The sequence below is a fragment of the Dasypus novemcinctus genome, chromosome 15 (assembly GCF_030445035.2).
Source record: "Dasypus novemcinctus isolate mDasNov1 chromosome 15, mDasNov1.1.hap2, whole genome shotgun sequence".
Lineage (NCBI taxonomy): Eukaryota > Metazoa > Chordata > Mammalia > Cingulata > Dasypodidae > Dasypus > Dasypus novemcinctus.
This window is the reverse complement of record NC_080687.1, coordinates 39,995,262-40,013,602: the sequence shown is the minus strand read 5'-3', so window position 1 is coordinate 40,013,602 and position 18,341 is coordinate 39,995,262. Positions and strand designations below refer to the sequence as shown.

The window sequence follows — 18,341 nt, the reverse complement described above, 5'->3', positions numbered from 1 at the left end:
AGTCTGAAAGAAAAAACAGGTATGAGAGATTTGGAGAATAGTTTATCAAAGCCAATGAAGGAAAAAGCATAGCATGAATTATTTGCATCTTTTATGATTATCAATTTAAAGTTTTAGACACCCATATATTCTGAAGAAACAGGGCAAAACTCCTGTTTGTAAGGTAAGTCTTTCAGATGAAGCATATAAATCTAAACAGCAGCATTACTGCATAGTATTTGGACTATGCTTTGATAAGTTAATGGTTTATACTTAACATTAGAATTCTGAGCATGCTTTTTTTTTTTTAAATTTCTCTCCCCTTCCCCCCACCCCGGTTGTCTGTTCTCTGTGTCTATTTGCTGTGTCTTCTTTGTCAGCTTCTGTTGTTGTCAGTGGAATGGGAATCTGTGTTTCTTTTTGCTGCGTCATCTTGTGTCATTTCTCCGTGTGGGCGGCGCCATTCTTAGGCAGGCTGCACTTTCTTTGGCACTGGCGGCTCTCCTTACGGGGCGCACTCCTTGCACATGGGGCTCCCCTACGTGGGGACACCGCTGCGTGGCACGGCACTCCTTGCGCGCATCAGCACTGTGCATGGGCCAGCTCCACACAGGTCAAGGAGGCCCAGGATTTGAACTGCGGACCTCCCATGTGGTAGACGGATGCCCTAACGACTGGGCCAAGTCCGCTGCCCTGAGCATGCTTTTGATGTATAAATTTAATTAAGCCAAATATACAGGTGGATACATTTTAAAGACACAACTTGAAAAGTAAATTCTTGAATAGAAAATAACTTGGTCAGTATAATTAAAATGTTGACTCATTGACTTGTTTTATGATAAAGGAAATAAGTGATTGCTTTCTCTCCTAGAAATATACTGCTGTTACTATTCACTCTGTTTTCCTTACTTCTATAGATTAAGTTTGACACAAGGCTTAAATGTTTTTAATATTCATTTTGATTCAAATTTGTGGTTTTGTTATATATGGAATCTGAAACTTCAGCCAAAAAAATGTATGTAAATGTGAACATTCTGAAGTTTTTAATTCTGATTTGTGCTTAACTTTTTGGCTTTAAAGAAGTTATAAGAATGGTAGTTGCCTCCATGAGTATTTGTTAGATGTGTGAATTACTGGAAAACATCACAGTGATGGTTTAGATACAGTGGTAGGCAGATTAGTCCTTGCTACAAGTGAGTCATTTTTTTAAATGTGCATTTTTTTTAATGAGTGGATTTTACGGATACATCGCAATAAAGTGTACTGCTAGATTTTTAAAAATAGAAGATGATGTGGGAGAGGGAGTTGGATATACTGGAATCCCTCATAATTTCGATATAACGTTTCTGTAATCTAAAACCTCTTTAAATATAAAGTTTATCATATTAAAAAGAGAGAAAATGTTGAAAAATCCACAACAAATCTACTGAAGCTAATAAATGAATTGAACAAAGTGGAAGGGTGCAAGATCAACATGCAAAAATCAATAGTAGTGTTTCTATATACTTGTAGTGAACAACCCGAAGAAGAAATCAAGAAAAAAATTCTATTTATAATAGCAACTGAAATAATCCAAAATATAGAAAGAAATTTAACTAATGAAGTATAGGGCTTATGTACATAAAACAATAAAACATTGTTAAAAGACATCACAGAAGGCCTAAATCAGTGGGAAGACATTCCATATTCATGAATTGAATGACTAAATTTTAAGAGATTTAGAGATTCAATGCAACACTAATAAAAATTCCAATAGCCTTTTTTGCAGAAATGGTAATGTCAAATATCAAATTTATACTGGAAGCTCCAGGCCATGAGGCAACTATCTTTCTAACTTTCTCAACAATTACACTGCTTTCCCCCTAAAGAGAAAGGATAGCTTTAAACTTATACGCTTTTAGAACCTGTATATTCTTAATGTTTTACTTTCGTGTTGCCAACAATAAACATGGAAGTTGGTAGGAAATGATTCTATATTTACTGAAACCCCACCATATTCCAAGCACCATGCTGGATGCTAGCGACACAAAGGAAAGTCCTTCACAGGCCTTAAGGAATTGGCAATGAGCACAAGTCCAATGGCAAAGACTCCAAATGAAATACCCTGATCTGCCTTTTTGCTGTGTCCTCTGGCTGGACACTTAGGGTCATGCTGCTTTTCTTTGTCCAATCAATATATTACTTGCCATTAACCAATAACTTAAAGTCAACATTTCAAAAAATGCTATCAATTTCTATCTCAAAAAATATTTTATAAGCCTCTTTTCATAACCACTTGTCTTGTCTCCTTAGTAAATTTCCTCTCCTCCATTTCCACACTAGTTAGCAGATATTCAACAAACACTATCAATGGAATTGAAGTCCTGCTAACCACTACAAATCTAAAATATGATTAATAGGAAAGTTCCCCCTCTGTTCACCAAATGTTAAACATAATTCAATGAGAAAAGCTACAGTGGTACAAAAATTGAATAAAGAGCCTAGGCTGGGAAGCAGACGTGGCTCTACTGATAGAGCATCTGTCTACCATATGAAGGGTCCATGGTTTGATCCCCAGGGCCTCCTGATCCATGTGGTGAGCTGGCCCACATGCAGTGCTGCCACATGCAAGGAGTGCTGTGCCACACAGGGGTGTCCCCAGCATAGGGGTGCCCCATGCACAAGGTGTGCATCCCGCAAGGAGAGCCATCCCATGTGAAAAAAGCACAGTCCTCCCAGGAGTGGCGCTGCACACATGGAGAGCTGACACAGCAAGATGACACAACGAAAAAAAGATGAAGTTTCCCAGTGCCGCCGGATAATGCAAGAGGATGCAGAAGAACACAACAGCAAATAGACACAGCAAGCAGACAACAGGGGTAAAGGGGAGAGAAATAAATAAATCTTAAAAAAAAAAAAAAAAAAAAAAAGCCTAGGCTAGCCCCAACCACCCAAAATTGAACACATGGCAGAGACTATTGGCTGTCCTCAAAATCTACTCTCATTCTTCTATGGTATCAAAATTCCTTTTTAGCTGAGCACATAGCAGCCTGGAACAAGGACGATTCATCCCAGCCTCCTATACAACCATGTGTGGTCATATGACTAAGTTGAGTCCAGTGGCACTCAAAAAACCTTCTTCTACCCCACTGCTTAAGCTTTGGATGCTTCTACCTAGGTCAAGGCCATAGAAGGTGGAGTCTGGTCTAACACCAAGGAACACCATACTACCCATGGAACCCTATAAAGATTTTTACATGAGAGAAAAATTAACTATTTTGGGTATAATTGGGGTATCCTATCTATAACCCAAAAGCAAACCTAATCCTAACTGATACAAGTGGCAACTGAAATAGGCATGTGAAAATGTTTAAGAAAAAGCAACAAACAATTAAGCTATTTACAACTCTAAAAATTGTGAATATCCTACAAATTCAATTGCAACTTTCTACTTCAAAAGAAAAGCAGATAGAACATGAAAATGTTAATTTCTTCTGGTGGGAAAAGGAAAATACATTCCTATGCATTTTTCTCAAAAACCCAGCTAGCACGGGACATCATCTGTTCATTCACTCCTTCACTTATCCACCCATCCATGCCTTATGGAGAACTTACTGAGGATTGGGCACAGCTATTTCTACCTGCCGCCAACCCTGTGTCTAGTAAGAGGTAGAATGGATGGAGACTGAATAGTATGATGACTCATCTGCAGACTTTCAACCTACAGCTTCTCTGACTTTTATTCCATGTCACCTCTTCCATAGTCAACCATAATTCTGCCATAATTCATCTGTCTCCCCAATTCCCCATTGCTCTTGTTACAACCCGACTTCACGATCTCATTTTCCAATCTCATTTGAAATAAGAATATACTTTTTTTGCTGGTCTCACTATACATCCTGGTTCCGTCCCAGCATTCCCCCATCACCACCAACCCTATCCCAAACACCTCTCCCTAATGATCTTCTTTAAACACCTCTGATAATTTCAACAATGGTTAAAACCCTTCAGCACCTATGTCCCAATTCCCAAAGTGACTCTTCCCTTCATTCTATGAGTATTACTCCTACCCAGCCTTCAGGGCCTATCTCAAATATGAATTCTACTATAAACCAGTCCAGGATCCACCCTTCCTTCCCCCAAGCCGGTACTAACCTCTCCAGTTCTGAATCCACAAAGGGATTAAGTAGAAGGTAAACACTGTGACAGTAACACATACTTACAAACATATGCTCAGTCATACAGTGTCTTGCACAAAGGCAGCATATCATTGATATCTGCTAAATGAATGACAGACTATATAGTTGGTTTAAACTAATTTAAATCACAAACTACTTTGCTATAGCCTTGCATAATATGAGTTAGCACACTAACAAGCAAACGCTTATATTATAATCTTGCCTAAACAGAATAATTGTAGCTTAAGCATTTACCAAAAGACATAAAATTCAATACTCAGTGTATATATAGAACAGCAATTTCCCCAGCCTGAAGGGAAAAAAACACATAAAGCGAGGAAGTAAATGTATTGAGCATTTATTTGTCCATTAACAATAGGTCTGGGTGGAGAAAGAAGTTACAATCGTCCCTTGGTTAAATGAGACACCATTCAACACATGAACAGCTTGTAAAAGTGCCAGAACTGCTGGCTGGATTTCTCTCTAGTACTCAGGATGATGAAAAACTGAAATTAAATTGCCATTACAGCAATGAAGGGCATACACAGAGCAGGTCATGTGGGAAGGCATCAGAAAAGAGCCAAAAAGATTTACTTCAGAATGCCTGGTAGGCAAAAACCTAAGCAGTTTTGTTAACAATATAACCTCAGTAACACATTTTACTGGGTGTAGACATTGCTGAAGAATTTGAAGTTAAAACAAGATCTTTTATAATCCTATTGGACTTGTTCAATGTCCAGTCAGACCCCTTTCCTTACTATGAAAAAAAGAGAGGCAACTTCTTGGACCTTTAACTTCATAATAAGTCTGTCCTTTTCTGAGCATGAAAAAAAGGAAACTGAAGTGTTCGTTAAAAAAAAAAAAAAGCACTACACTATAAAGCCCACAGGTGAATGCGCTCTATGGTGTGTACCACAGCACCACATTAAAGGTAGAAGGTATGGCAGATTTCCTATTGAGGGTTCCCAAAAAGGATCTTACTGAAATCATTCAAAATGGCCCAGTCTTCTGAGATCCAGGCGGCACAGGACAGTGCTGCAGCAAGCTTTAAGAAGACCATGTTTTCTGAGCTCCATATGCCTAACCAAGCTCTAACCTATCAATGGCCAATCTTGCCCTAGTTCTGATCACCTGGTAGAATACTCAGCAATCCTTTCCTTCCACTCCTGCTGCCATTTTCACCCTCTAAGTGCGCATTAACACATCCAAATGAGAGGCAGGGAAAGGAAGAAAAGGAAACATTGTAGGAATGGGCTATTACTTGCATTCGTTGCTTATTTTCTCTGTTAGGTAAAGAGAAAAGGAGTCTCAAGCAGGTACATGGACCATAAATGAGTCTTAGAGCAACCAACTAGAGATTTTAAAAGCAGCTGGCAGACAAAAAAGGTTATAGATACACTCTGGATTGAAAAATGTCTAAGATTTAAAATTTTAAAAATTCCAACAATTACTGCAAAACCATCATGAAGCAGTTGGCTGAGCTAACACCATACTTTTTTGCCAAACATTCTCTGCTACTCATACCATCTTTACTGAAAATAACTACAGCTGATCAAAGATCTAAACTCTTAGGTCCAGCTGACTGCCAGAAACTCTAGGCCCTAGAGGGAAAATTAACATCTGCTGCCCAAATCAAAGATACTTCCTTTTAGATCTGGGCAAAAAGCACCTTGAGAAAGTTAATCCCACGAAAATTCAAAGTTTTCAGCAAGTCAATTTTAATTTTACTAAACGCATCTATACAGAAAGGAATTTCAAGCCTCAGACTCAGTTCAGTGCATTTGGCGGCAGGGGGCGGGGAACGACACATGGACCATGGGACGAGACACAAAGCCGTTAAGTTTTTGCCTATTGAAATACATTGCTAGATAGCTAGAACTCTTAGTAAACTTTCTGCAAATAACTTGTTAAATATATATATATATATATATATATATATTTTTTTTTTTTAAGTTACCAGGGCCAAGGATTTAACCTGGGAGTTTGTATGTGGGGAGCCAGTGTTCAACCATTGAGCCACATCACCTCCCTCCAACCTCTCCTTCAATGTGTGTTATAAACTATCACTATACATTATAAAGGCATAAATGAATATTATTGCTATCTACTAAAAAAAAAAAAGGCTAGATGATGAGGTATTTACAGAATCCCACAGACACAGTAAAGCTGGAAGCTTCCTGCAGTTGCACATTTTTTGAGAGCCTGCTATCTGCTAGACTGAAAAGGATATGAAGATGAATGAGGCACTAGAAGTCTAGAGTCCAGATATCAAGACATCCATAAGCAGATGGCTTCAAGGCTACAAGGTAAGTGTGAGCACAAAGCCACATTCTGGGAGCCATGGGAACTGAGACTCCGCAGCATTGGGTTAAATCCAGGACAGAAGGGAAGACACCCCAAGGAGCCAAACACAGTGAGCGGAGACCCCAAAGATGGGAGGAATGTGGGACATAACAGACAAGCAAGCTACTGCCGGAGTGGAGAGGAGTGCTCTGGGAAGCACACGGGTGTGGCCACTGGAGTCTTACACAGGAGTTGATACCCGATTCAGTGGGAAGCAGGGAACCTTTGCGGGTTTTTGGAATAAGACTACATGATGAGAACACTTAAGGAAATATGTCACGTATTACACTACTAAGAAGGCAATGTAAAAAGGGTTCAGGAACCAACCAGGGTTTCAGACAGAATCCCACTTCTATCATTCACAAGCTACAGGATAGGATGATGGGAAGGCTAACCTATGATAGGAACCTGTCTCTTTATCTGTAAAGTGAGGATGCTAACGCTTTTCTCATTCAATAGCTTTGGGGATTAAGTGAAATAAAGTCTAAAGGTTTTGAGAGTCCTGGTCCATAGCAAACAAAGCACTAGGGCTAGGGGCGGCAATTGCAGCCACAGCAGTAATAGAAATCACAGCCGCATAGTACATGTATGAAGCTAACATATGGGAAAAGTTATCGCATATACTTGGAATGATGCTATAATCTCAGTATACTCCTAAATGTTTTCTTTCTAGTTATGAAGGTCTATAAAAGGATTTTATGGAACAGCACGGATCACTCCTCAACAATGTTGCTTGGAACCCTTCTCAGAAAGAAGGATACACTCAAAGGGCCAAAACTGACCTGGTATGACATATCGATTTACGGGTAAAATATTTTTATAATATAGAAATGTCACCATAAACAATCTCAGCTTTTATGCAAAGGTAAAAAAAAAAAAAATCTCAAGGGGAAGCAGACTTGGCCCAATGGATAGGGCCTCTGCCTACGACACGGGAGGTCCAAGGTTCAAATCCCAGGTCTCCTTGACCCATCTGGAGCTGGCCCATGCGCAGTGCTGATGCGTGCAAGGAGTGCCCTGCCACGCAGGGGTGTCCCCTGCGTAGGGGAGCCCCACGTGCAAGGAGTGCGCCCTGTAAGGAGAGCCACCCAGCGCGAAAAAAGCACAGCCTGCCCAGGAATGGTGCCGCACACACGGAGAGCTGACATAAGATGATGCAACAAAAGGAAACACCAATTCCGGGTACCACTGATAAGGATAGAAGCGGTCACAGAAGAACACACAGCGAATGGACACAGAGAAAAGACAACTGGGTAGGGGGGAGAAATAAACAAAAAATAAATCTTAAAAAAAAAAAATCTCATCCACTGCCATCTAACTTAACTAGAGATCTATTACTGGGCATCCATCACTACTGAGAACCAGGAACAAAACAGACTAGATTATTTTAAAGCCTAGACACCCAACCAAGTTCATGTCCAGACCCTCTCGGAGAACCAATTTATCTTCATTCTTAGACCGATTTAATCACACAAATACTTGAGTGTCTATTGCACAATTGCACATTGTATCTCATCTTGGTTGTGCAAAATATTTGCCCCTGGAATTGAGACAGCAAATTAGCAAGAGGAAATAGTTAAGTATGATGAAAATGACATATTAGAAAGGAAAAGGCCAGTGGGAGAAGGGTTCACTGACAGTAAGAACAAGTGAAAGGGGACAGGGAGGAAAAGGCTGAATCCTAAAAGGCATACCCAGAAATCAGCAAGCATCTATGGAGGGAAAAAAACATGTTTAAAACAAGAAAAGCTCAATGAAGCTGGGTCCACTCCTCCTGCGCGAGGAACAGGGACCACATGGCAAGCTCCCACTCCTTCTACCCCAAACAGGATGCCTACTCAACCCAGGGCTGCACTCACTACCAACTCAGGAGAGTCAGCACCTGCGATGAAATCTGTTTGCTTCCCCTAGTTTGAGACATTTTAGTCACACCTATAGTTATCACTTGTTCACCCAGGACCTGTGCAGCTGCTATTTATACTGCTGAACATAAGTGATGAACAGTTCTTGTGTTACTTTTAATATACTTTCCCCAAGAAGACAGGGAAATACACGGAACATTCTGGAGTGACTCAAAGTCTTGGTGCAGAAACATTAAATTTCACTCTAACCACAACTCTGAATTTTGTAGCGACGCTAAATAAAATGAGGTATAGTATATTAGCGAAAATTGACCTGTAACTTAAAAGTTAATTGTCACCAAACCTTGATTCTCCGGATGCTGACGATAGCCTCCGATACCCTCTCGATGGCAGCGGGGAAGAAGAGGGTGACCGTCAACCGCACTGCCCCATACAGTGTCATCGCCACAAACACGTGGCTGGCTGTGATCACGCTGCCTAGGAGCACGTAGGTGGTGAATGTCACAAAGATGATTATTTTGCTTGCAACGAAAAATGATGCCAAATTCATCCCTCTAAGGTAGGAGCTTCTAAGGACCTTGGACACTTCCTTCCTGGAAAAGACAGCAGAAAACAGGTTTTAAAGTCAGCATCAACATCAGGGTCATGAATTCAAGTGCCTTTGGCATGAGGTCTTTGTAGACAGTGCACAGAGATTAAAATAAACCCAGCTTCATTGTGAAAATAATCTACAGTACACACCCCAATGCCAGCTTCCACACAAGCACCAAGCAGGATGCTCAATAACCATTTCAGTCATTCAACTAGACAGGTATGTAACGCTGGAGGTGGTGCTTTTTTTAAAATAAATTTTACTTCTAGAGCCCTTTTAGGTTTACAGGAAAAAAAGCACAGAAAGAACAGAGAGTTCCCATATATCCCCACATACATAATTTCCCGTTATTAACATTTTGCATTAGAATGATGCATTTGTTACAACTGATGAACCAATACATTATTATTGGTAACTAAAGTCCATAATTTACATTTGGGTTCATTCTTTATAGCTTATAGTTCTAGAGGTTTTGACAAATGCATAAAGTCGTGTATCCACCATTTTAACATCATCCAGAATATTTTCACTGCCCCTAAAAATGCCCTGTGCACCATTTATTTATCCCTTCCCCTGCCCCCAACCTGTGGCAACCACTGATCTTCTCACTGTCTCTATAATTTTGCCGTTTCCCCAATCTCATATAGTTGTAATTGTATAGTATGTAGCCTTTGCAAATTGGTTTTCTTCCACTTAGCAATAGTAGTTAAGGTTTTTTTATGGCTTCATGGTTCATTTATTTTTATCACTTGATGGCATTCCACTGCTGAATGAGCCACATAATGTTGAGGGTTAATATTATGGATTAAACTGGATTTGCACATTTATTCAACAAACATTTGTGACCATAAGCCCCATGCTGGGCACCTTACTGATGACAGAAAAATGATAAGGCACAGCCTGTCCTCTCCAGGAGCTCATGAATTTGTGGAAGAAGACAGCAAGCAACCCAAGAAATTGTGAGACACCAAGACAAGGGATGGAAGAAACAAGCACAGGGCCCTATGGGAGCTCAGAGAGAGGCCTGAAGCACAGCATGGCAGGGTCAGGGAAGGTTGTGCATGAGCGGCGCCTGAGACCGTGAGCAGGGGTTAGTCAGGCTTGGCAGAGGCTAGAGGAGCTGGAGGGAAAAGTGCATCTGAGCACGAGGTGATGAACACACAATGGTGCAAAAGTGAGAGGTGATCAGGTGCTATCCAAGAATTATAGGAAGTACGGTGTGCTGGGGTATAAAAACATTTAAATCAAAAACTGAAAGAAATTCTAAAAGCATGAAGCAAAATAAAAAGGAACGGTATATCCCTGCCTCTGTCTGGAATGAATAATACTGATTCTTAACCATTTGGCCCAAAACAGGTATACTCAATTTCTCATCTTTCTACTGGTGCTAAATTAACATAATAATTCTATTTTAACATCATATCCTCAAATACTGACATCTTAGAATCATTACTTCTTTGGGATTTAGGACATTAAGAGATATTTGAAATTTCATTTTATATTACTAAAAAACAAATACATGGGAAACGGACTTTGGCCCAGTGGTTAGGGCGTCTGTCTACCATATGGGAGGTCCGCGGTTCAAACCCGGGCCTCCTTGACCCGTGTGGAGCTGGCCCATGCACAGTGCTGATGCGCGCAAGGAGTGCCGTGCCACGAGGGGTGTCCCCCGCGTAGGGGAGCCCCACGCGCAAGGAGTGCGCCCCGTAAGGAGAGCCGCCCAGCGCCAAAGAAAGTGCAGCCTGCCCAGGAATGGCGCCGCCCACACTTCCCGTGCTGCTGACGACAACAGAAGCGGACAAAGAAACAAGACACAGCAAATAGACACAGAGAACCGACAACCCGGGGGGGAGGGGGGATTAAATAAATAAACAAAATCTTAAAAAAACAAAACAAATACACTCTTTGCTTTAAGAAAATGGTAAATGGAAGGCCAGGTTACAATTTTGTACTACGTTATTCTACTGAACCCTCCCACAGCATCCAGGGGGTGGGGGTTTGGGTTGGGGGGGAAGGAGAGCATTTAAGTTCATTCGAATGTGCTAACATTCTAAAAATTCCTTAAACTACTCAATAAAAATGGAAAACAGAAAAATATTATATATACAAAAAACTTACCTTCTCAAATTAGTAATAAGGTCTGCAAAGGACTTTTCCCAAGCATACATTTTTATTATTCTGATGCCGGTTATAACCTCATTCATGGTCCTGATCCTGACATCGGTAAACGTCGCAGTCTTGCTCCTAAAGGGGACAGACGTGAGAGATGAGCTGGTGAGGCTTATCAGCAGGACAGGCAGGGACCACACAGCAAGTGATTCCCTAAAGCTTTTGCCCAGGCGATCAAAATACAAATGGAAAAATACATTAGGAAGTCAACAGGTTATCCCAATTCATTAAGTATTTTGGAGAACTTGCAATAACTGCTGAGGAAGTCACGAAGATGAGACATGATCCGTCCCCCCAGGAGCTCACAGGTGGGTAGGGAAAGTCCAAAGGCACCCAAATCTACAATAATACAGAATGGCTGTGACATAATACAGCGGGAATAAAGTGCTAAGGAGCAGAAAGAAAGGGCTGTTGGGAAAGGGCACAGCAAGAATAGTTTCAGAGGTCAGGCAGCATGTGAACCAGGCCTTGAGGTGACCCTTCTGCAAACAGCAAAGAGGAAAAAGGAGACTCCAAGTAAACACCACAAGCAAATGCACAAAAGAATCAACATGCGCTTCACACAACATGGCATCGCCATCCACCTGACAACCTTGACCGTGTCCTACTTCCAACCACGTGGGACCTGCTTCAGGTCTAAATCACATTCCCTATCTTTAGGCTCCTCATCAATAGCCACTTTTCTAACACATACTCTGCTAAGGACTGGGGATTTATAAAAAGACAATTAAGATCGACTCTTCTCTCAGGCAGCTTATAATTTAATGGGAACTTTGAATTAAAACAGAACCACACGCACACTAAAATAGCTGTAACACAAACATAACTAATATATTCACAGCTGGAGTTAGGTTTATAAAAAATTTTTTTTATTTAATAGATAATGTTTAAGTAACTTCTCCCTGTGTAAATTCTACTGAAGGACAAACTACTTAGGGGGGCTACAGGGTCAGAAAAGCTGGCTGGGAAGAGACAGTGAATGTTTTCTTTCACCTTTCCCACTTAAGATTAGCCTCCAGCTTAAGGCTGGAGCCCCCACTGGCTAAGCCTGAAAAATTTGCAACATATGCAAAGAAGAGATAATAAAAAGCACTTATTTTATTTTGAACAAAAGCATCAGGCAAACTGTGGATGTTACCAACACATAGTACACATTTTCTTAAAAATCAGTATCTTTCTTACCGCAGAGATGAAAACAACTTTCCAATGCAGCTTTGTAAAGGCAGAAGAATAATTAGAACTGCCATTCCAGCAAGACATGATATTCCTATTTCCATCCAGAGAAGGGCAGTCACCGCTATAGCTTGCAGTGGTCCTGCCCATAGAAAGTGTAAAAATATTGTTACCTTAAAAGAAAAAAATAAAGTGTTTTTAGGAGTATATTAAAAAAAAAAAACAAAAAACAGTAAGAGCAAAGTATAGAAACAACTTACTCTAAGAGAACATACAAGAACTTAGATGGAAAATATCACAGTGGGGTTTCAACCTGAAAGTATCTATTGCAGATGGAGCCATTCAAGGGGAACAAAGGGCACACTCAGGGTACTTACCAGGAGAAATCTGACTATCAGCACTGGAAGAATGAACTTGATTTTGTCTATTCCACAGATGCACTCCAGGCTTCCAGAACTCTAAGCAATCCTCCACAGAAGTCAGTCCCTACCTGTGTGTCTCCTAAAACCTGTACTTTAGTACCAACCACATGCCCCAGTAATTACTTATGTATTTATCTCCCTGACAGACTGTAAGCTTCTCCAGGGAAGAAACCAAGTCTTATTCATCCCTGACATTGAGCAGTGCATGAATGTAGTGTGATGAATGGAGAAGTCCTAGTGCAATACAGATGTGAGCAGGGGCTAGAACACTTGGAGAATGTGACATGGCCAGAAGGGAAGTGTGACAAAGGGAATTGTGGAAAGAGGAGATTGCGGCTATTTCTGACTAGGTAGATACAGGGCACGGGGAACTTAACACTCCCTACCCATTAGGAGTTCACAATCTAGAGAAGGGCAAAGACAACTCAGCATGTACCAATGCAACATGCACGTGTCAACGGGCACCCAAGCAGGAATGCACTGAGTGCATTTCACCAAGCTGGGCCAGGACACCACTGTCTGCCTGTTTATTACCTGCTTGTTACTGGAACCTGTAGGCATTAATACTGCAAGAGATAAGATTCTAACCTACAAGACACCATATTTTATTACTTCTAAGTCACACACAGAAGCAGCAAAATTTAGATCAAATACCCTTTGCCTTATGTGCCCTTCCAAGTCCTGGCTTTAGGGGGAAACTGGCACCTGGCATTCCGGTAAATTAAAATGATAAGGAAGGGCCTAAAACGAGGAAGGATTCCTGAGCCCAGCTTACCTGATCAAACTTGTTCACATCGTTGGACAGCAGGTTGACGATCTGGCCCGTGGTGGTCTTCCCCATGGCCGAGTTACTAAGACGAAGGGCCTGCAGGGAGAGGAAATAGAGAATCCTATTCCTACAGGGATACGAAGTCGATGTGTAAAGAACAGCGAGACTGAGCGTGTTTTCCTGGGTGCTGCTGTGATGTCCAGGATGGCTCATGACAGCAGGGCTCCAAGGACCGGCATTCGGCCTTCAGTTCCCAAACACTGTCCTCGGTGTGCCAGGGCAGCAAAGAAAGGCGAGGAAGGAAGAGCAAAGACCCAGCCTCACTGTTTGCTGAATTCGGACATGCCCAAAGTACAAGAGCACATAGATTTATACTTAAGAGCCAACCAAAGTAATTGTGAACCAAATTAGATGAGAGAGGAGAGGCTGCCTGAGACCTGGTTTGCAAATCTGGAATCAGTCATGAATTCTCTGTGACCTGTCCACATCACTTAAACACTTCAAGTCTCAGTTTCTTCACTCTGTGAATGGAAAGAACACCTCTCCCTATCTAAATCGGAAGATTATTGTGAGATTCAGGTGACAAATATTTACCAAGCATCTCTGATATGGAGGCTACTGGGTGCTCTAGGAGATACAATGCCTGACTGATAAGCCATGCTTTACGGTCCTCAGAGACAAGGACAAGCATATAATTCAAGAGGAACTGGATGGTAGGTACAGAAGTTTGGGGAACAGGGGAAGGTTTGAATCAGATGATAAGGTGGGAAGGCTGGACCTTGGACGATGAAAGGAGGAAGTACACGGAAATAAGGGAGGAGCACTACCTGCGAACAAACAGAATGTATGTAAGTACAAAGAAGGGAAAACAAGGATGCAGTTGAGGAAATCACACACGGAATACGGCCAGAAAGGGAGACTGGGAAACAGCAAAAAGATGGACGGCAACACAGGACAGCAAATGTTTTTTTAAGTTAGGGGAAAGAGTCTGGGCTTTAGGAAGTTAAACTACAGTAGTGATCACCTAGGAGATTCCTAGAAGAAGGAAGAACTAGGGACCACTGTGATATTCCAGGCAAGAGATATCAGTGCTGTGAACTAGGGTTGTGTGGATGGAAATGAAGGGCTGGATATAAGTAAAACTACTTTGAACAAGAAAAAGTACTATGTAAATATCATATACACAGCAAAAATTAGGGAAAAAATGCCAATGCAAGAAAGAAATACAACTTAATTACTGAAAGTTATTTTGAAAACACTTTGCTTCTTTATTAATCCTTCATGCAGATAAAATATCACCTATTTTAACGAAGTGGATATTCAGTACCTAATTTCAACAATTAAAATATGGTAAAATATGGCACACCAAACTCTGACCCTAAACTGACCATTTTCAAAAAATCTCAAGGCCACTACACCCAACTTGAAATACATTTACAGACTATCATCCTGTATACAGGGGCCATCAAAGTATAATATGATGCAGACAATAATTTGTTAAAAGACAAAGTTCTTTTGGGCACATCATTAGGGCCATTAGTAATTCAAGTACATCTGTGACTAGAAATAACGATAGTACAAAGGATAGGGAAGGGTAATACAACTTTACTATTGTATGCTTCCTACATTTTATGTGAGTTAATCTAATATTAATAAGAAGACTGTGTAAGTCACAGATGCCTATTTTAATCCCTAAACAAACACTAAAAAATAGTGATACAGCAAAAAGCCAACAGTGGAATTACACTGCAATACTAGGATAATACTGGGAATGTATAATAATGATTCTGGAAGCAAATGAGGATTGTGGTTAGTAATATACATACAGGAATGTTCTACTACTACAGGATGTTAAGAAGGTGGTAATACATGGGAAAAATAGAACTAATATAATTTATGGACTACAGTTAACAACACTATTGTAATTAATGTTTTTGTACAAAAAGCAAAGGTGGTACTATATTAATTCTAAAGGTAAAAAAAGAATACAGGGTTTTGTTTTGTGAGATACAAATATGATTTAAGCTTTTTTTCCTCTTCATTTTTTTTTCACCAATAAGGAGAATTTGAGTATGTCATTTAACTTATCTGTTCATCTTCTGAATACACTAGAGGAACAACTGAGTTAGCAGTTGGAATTAGACGAGATAAAAGTGCCTGAAAAAGAACTTTTTAGGCATAATGTTTCCATAACTTGTTGAGCCCCCTTTTCCTTTTATTTTTGTGAATTTGAAATAATGGTGTAAATTAAAAAAAAGTTTTAGGGAAACGGACTTGGCCCAGTGGTTAGGGCGTCCGTCTACCACATGGGAGGTCCACGGTTCAAACCCCGGGCCTCCTTGACCCGTGTGGAGCTGGCCCATGCGCAGTGCTGATGCGCGCAAGGAGTGCCCTGCCACGTAGGGGAGTCCCCCGCATGGGGGAGCCCCACGCGCAAGGAGTGCACCCGTAAGGAGAGCCGCCCAGTGTGAAAGAAAGTGCAGCCTGCCCAGGAATGGCGCCGCCCACACTTCCCGTGCCGCTGACGACAACAGAAGCGGACAAAGAAACTAGACGCAGCAAACAGACACAGAGAACAGACAACCCGGGAAGGGGGGGAATTAAATAAATAAATAAATCTTTTTTAAAAAAAAATTTTTAACAATAAAATGAAAACCTAAAATATATTTAAGTCAGAAGAAGATGAGAATGGAGAAAGAACAAAAAAAAAAAAACATTAAAAAAATAGCACAGTGAAAGGCTTAACCCCAACCACATCAAAATCTACATTAAATCATTCCAATTAGAAGTCAGAGACGTTCAGAATGAATTAACAAAAAGCAAGATCCAACTACATGCTGAATATGAGAGGTGCACTTTACACTGGTAGGTTGAAATAAAGGGATGGAAAAAGATATGCTATGATAACAGTAAACACAAGAAAGCTGGGGTAGCTATATTAATATCAGACAATGGAGACCTCAACACAAAGATTATTATCAGAGATTAAGAAGGATCTTTCACAATGATGAAAAGTTCAATTGATCAATTTATCACTCCAAAATGTTTAGGGACCTCCTTCAACATTTACACTCCAACATTTACGAAACAAAGACAGAACTAAAGGGAAAACAGAATTACAAAATCACAGTTGGAGATTTCAACATCCCTCTCTTAGTGATTAATACAACAAGTAGACAAAAAAAATCAATAAGGATAGAGATTTAAACAACACTATTAACTAACTTAATTTAGCAATATTTCTAGAACACCACACCCAACAATTGCAGAACAGTTTTTCCAAGAGCATATTGCTTGTTTACTAAGACAGACTTCATGGTGGATCATAAAATAAATCACATAATTTCTAAAGATGAAAATATAACAGAGAATGTTCTCTAAAAAATGACAATTAAATTTTTTTAAAAAATAAGATAGCTAAAAAACCCAAATACGTGAAAATTAAACAACATACTTCTAAATAACCCAACTATCAAAGAAGACATAAGGGAAATCAGTAATATTTTTATATGAAAGACAATGAAAATATACCACAGCAATGTTTATGGGATACAGTTAAAGCAAGTTTTAGAGCAAATGTGTAGAACTGAATGGTTTAAGATCAATTATCTCAAATTCTACCTAACACAATAAAAATAACCAAAAAAAAAAAAAAAAATTTCTGTTCACACCTCCAGAGAGAACTTAGTATAATCCACCATAATGTGTCTCTATATCTGTTGCCCTCAGTATCTACCGGCTTTCCAAATGCACAGACCATGTCATATTCACTTAATGTCATCATGATCATAAAAACAGCTGCCAGTGATTGAGCACCTACTACAAGCCAGATGACTGAATAGGAAACAAGCCTGCAGATAAGTATTACTCCTATTTTGCAGAAGAGCAAACAGGCTGAAAATATCCACGCCTGGCAAAGAACAGGCACTCAATGTCAGTATTTTTTATGAAGCAAAGTTACCATTGCGCCTTATTAGTGTAGAAAATTAATAAGGAGCAATAATCTATTAAAATAAATTATATGTGTTACAGTTAAAAACAGTTAATGTCCAGTGTAAAGAAAAAAATCTGAAAATTAATTTATCACTGCTCTGCTAATATTTTGACCCCTCAATTCCTTAGGCGGACACATTATAAAAAGACACCATTTGGTTATGTTTGTTTTCCTTGTGAAAACAACACATTTCCATCATAAAAACAACAAAATAAACTGGAAATAGTATTTACAATACATATGCCAGATCCAGAATATCCTAAATCAAGAGCAGCCAAATATCAATTAAAATGTATAGAAGTCCACCAAATATTTTTAAAAGGCAGGGAATTCAGAAAGAAAAAAAGAAATGACTAGTGAAAAAATGCAAATAATTATTACTTGAAGACAGGTAAATTAAAATAATAAGGCACTATTATTTTTCACCCATGAAATCTGTAAAACTGGCAAGATGAAAAAAATATAATATCCTGTGTTGGCAAGAGTGTGGAGTCATCCCGTTTCACTGGGGAGAACAGGAATATTTAAAGCTCTTTTGGAGGAAAATTTAGCACATCAAAAGCCTTGAAATATATATACCTATAGAAATTAAGGATATGTACAAAGGTCTAGGTTTAATCATACCCATCACACTATTTCTAATATGTAAAAAAAATGAAAACAATCTAAGTGTCTAATTATTGGATACACTCAATTCTATGTGGCTAGTAAAAATAATATTGTGAAACTATGGAATGCAAATTCCATTAGAGCAGGGATCCATTTTATGGTTGGTTGCTACTATGAGTAGGCCATGGAAAAATACTGGGGATTATAAGAGAACTTTATAAACTAGACCAAAATATTAATTTTGTTCTCTTAAAAAATAAGGCAAGCAGTGT

The 18,341-nt window shown here is 39.7% G+C and overlaps 1 protein-coding gene across 2 annotated transcripts in view; it reads right to left on the bottom strand.

The window, feature by feature from the left end:
- ABCC4 (ATP binding cassette subfamily C member 4 (PEL blood group)) overlaps positions 1–18,341 on the bottom strand; it is a 292,359-nt gene that overhangs the window by 181,333 nt on the left and 92,685 nt on the right. For both annotated transcript variants that reach the window (XM_058276501.1, XM_058276502.1), the window contains 4 exons: positions 13,473–13,562; positions 12,285–12,448; positions 11,052–11,177; positions 8,685–8,934 (listed from right to left, as the gene is read on the bottom strand). In XM_058276501.1, coding sequence (XP_058132484.1) covers positions 8,685–8,934; positions 11,052–11,177; positions 12,285–12,448; positions 13,473–13,562 — 630 coding nt within the window. The remainder of the gene's footprint in view (positions 1–8,684; positions 8,935–11,051; positions 11,178–12,284; positions 12,449–13,472; positions 13,563–18,341) is intronic.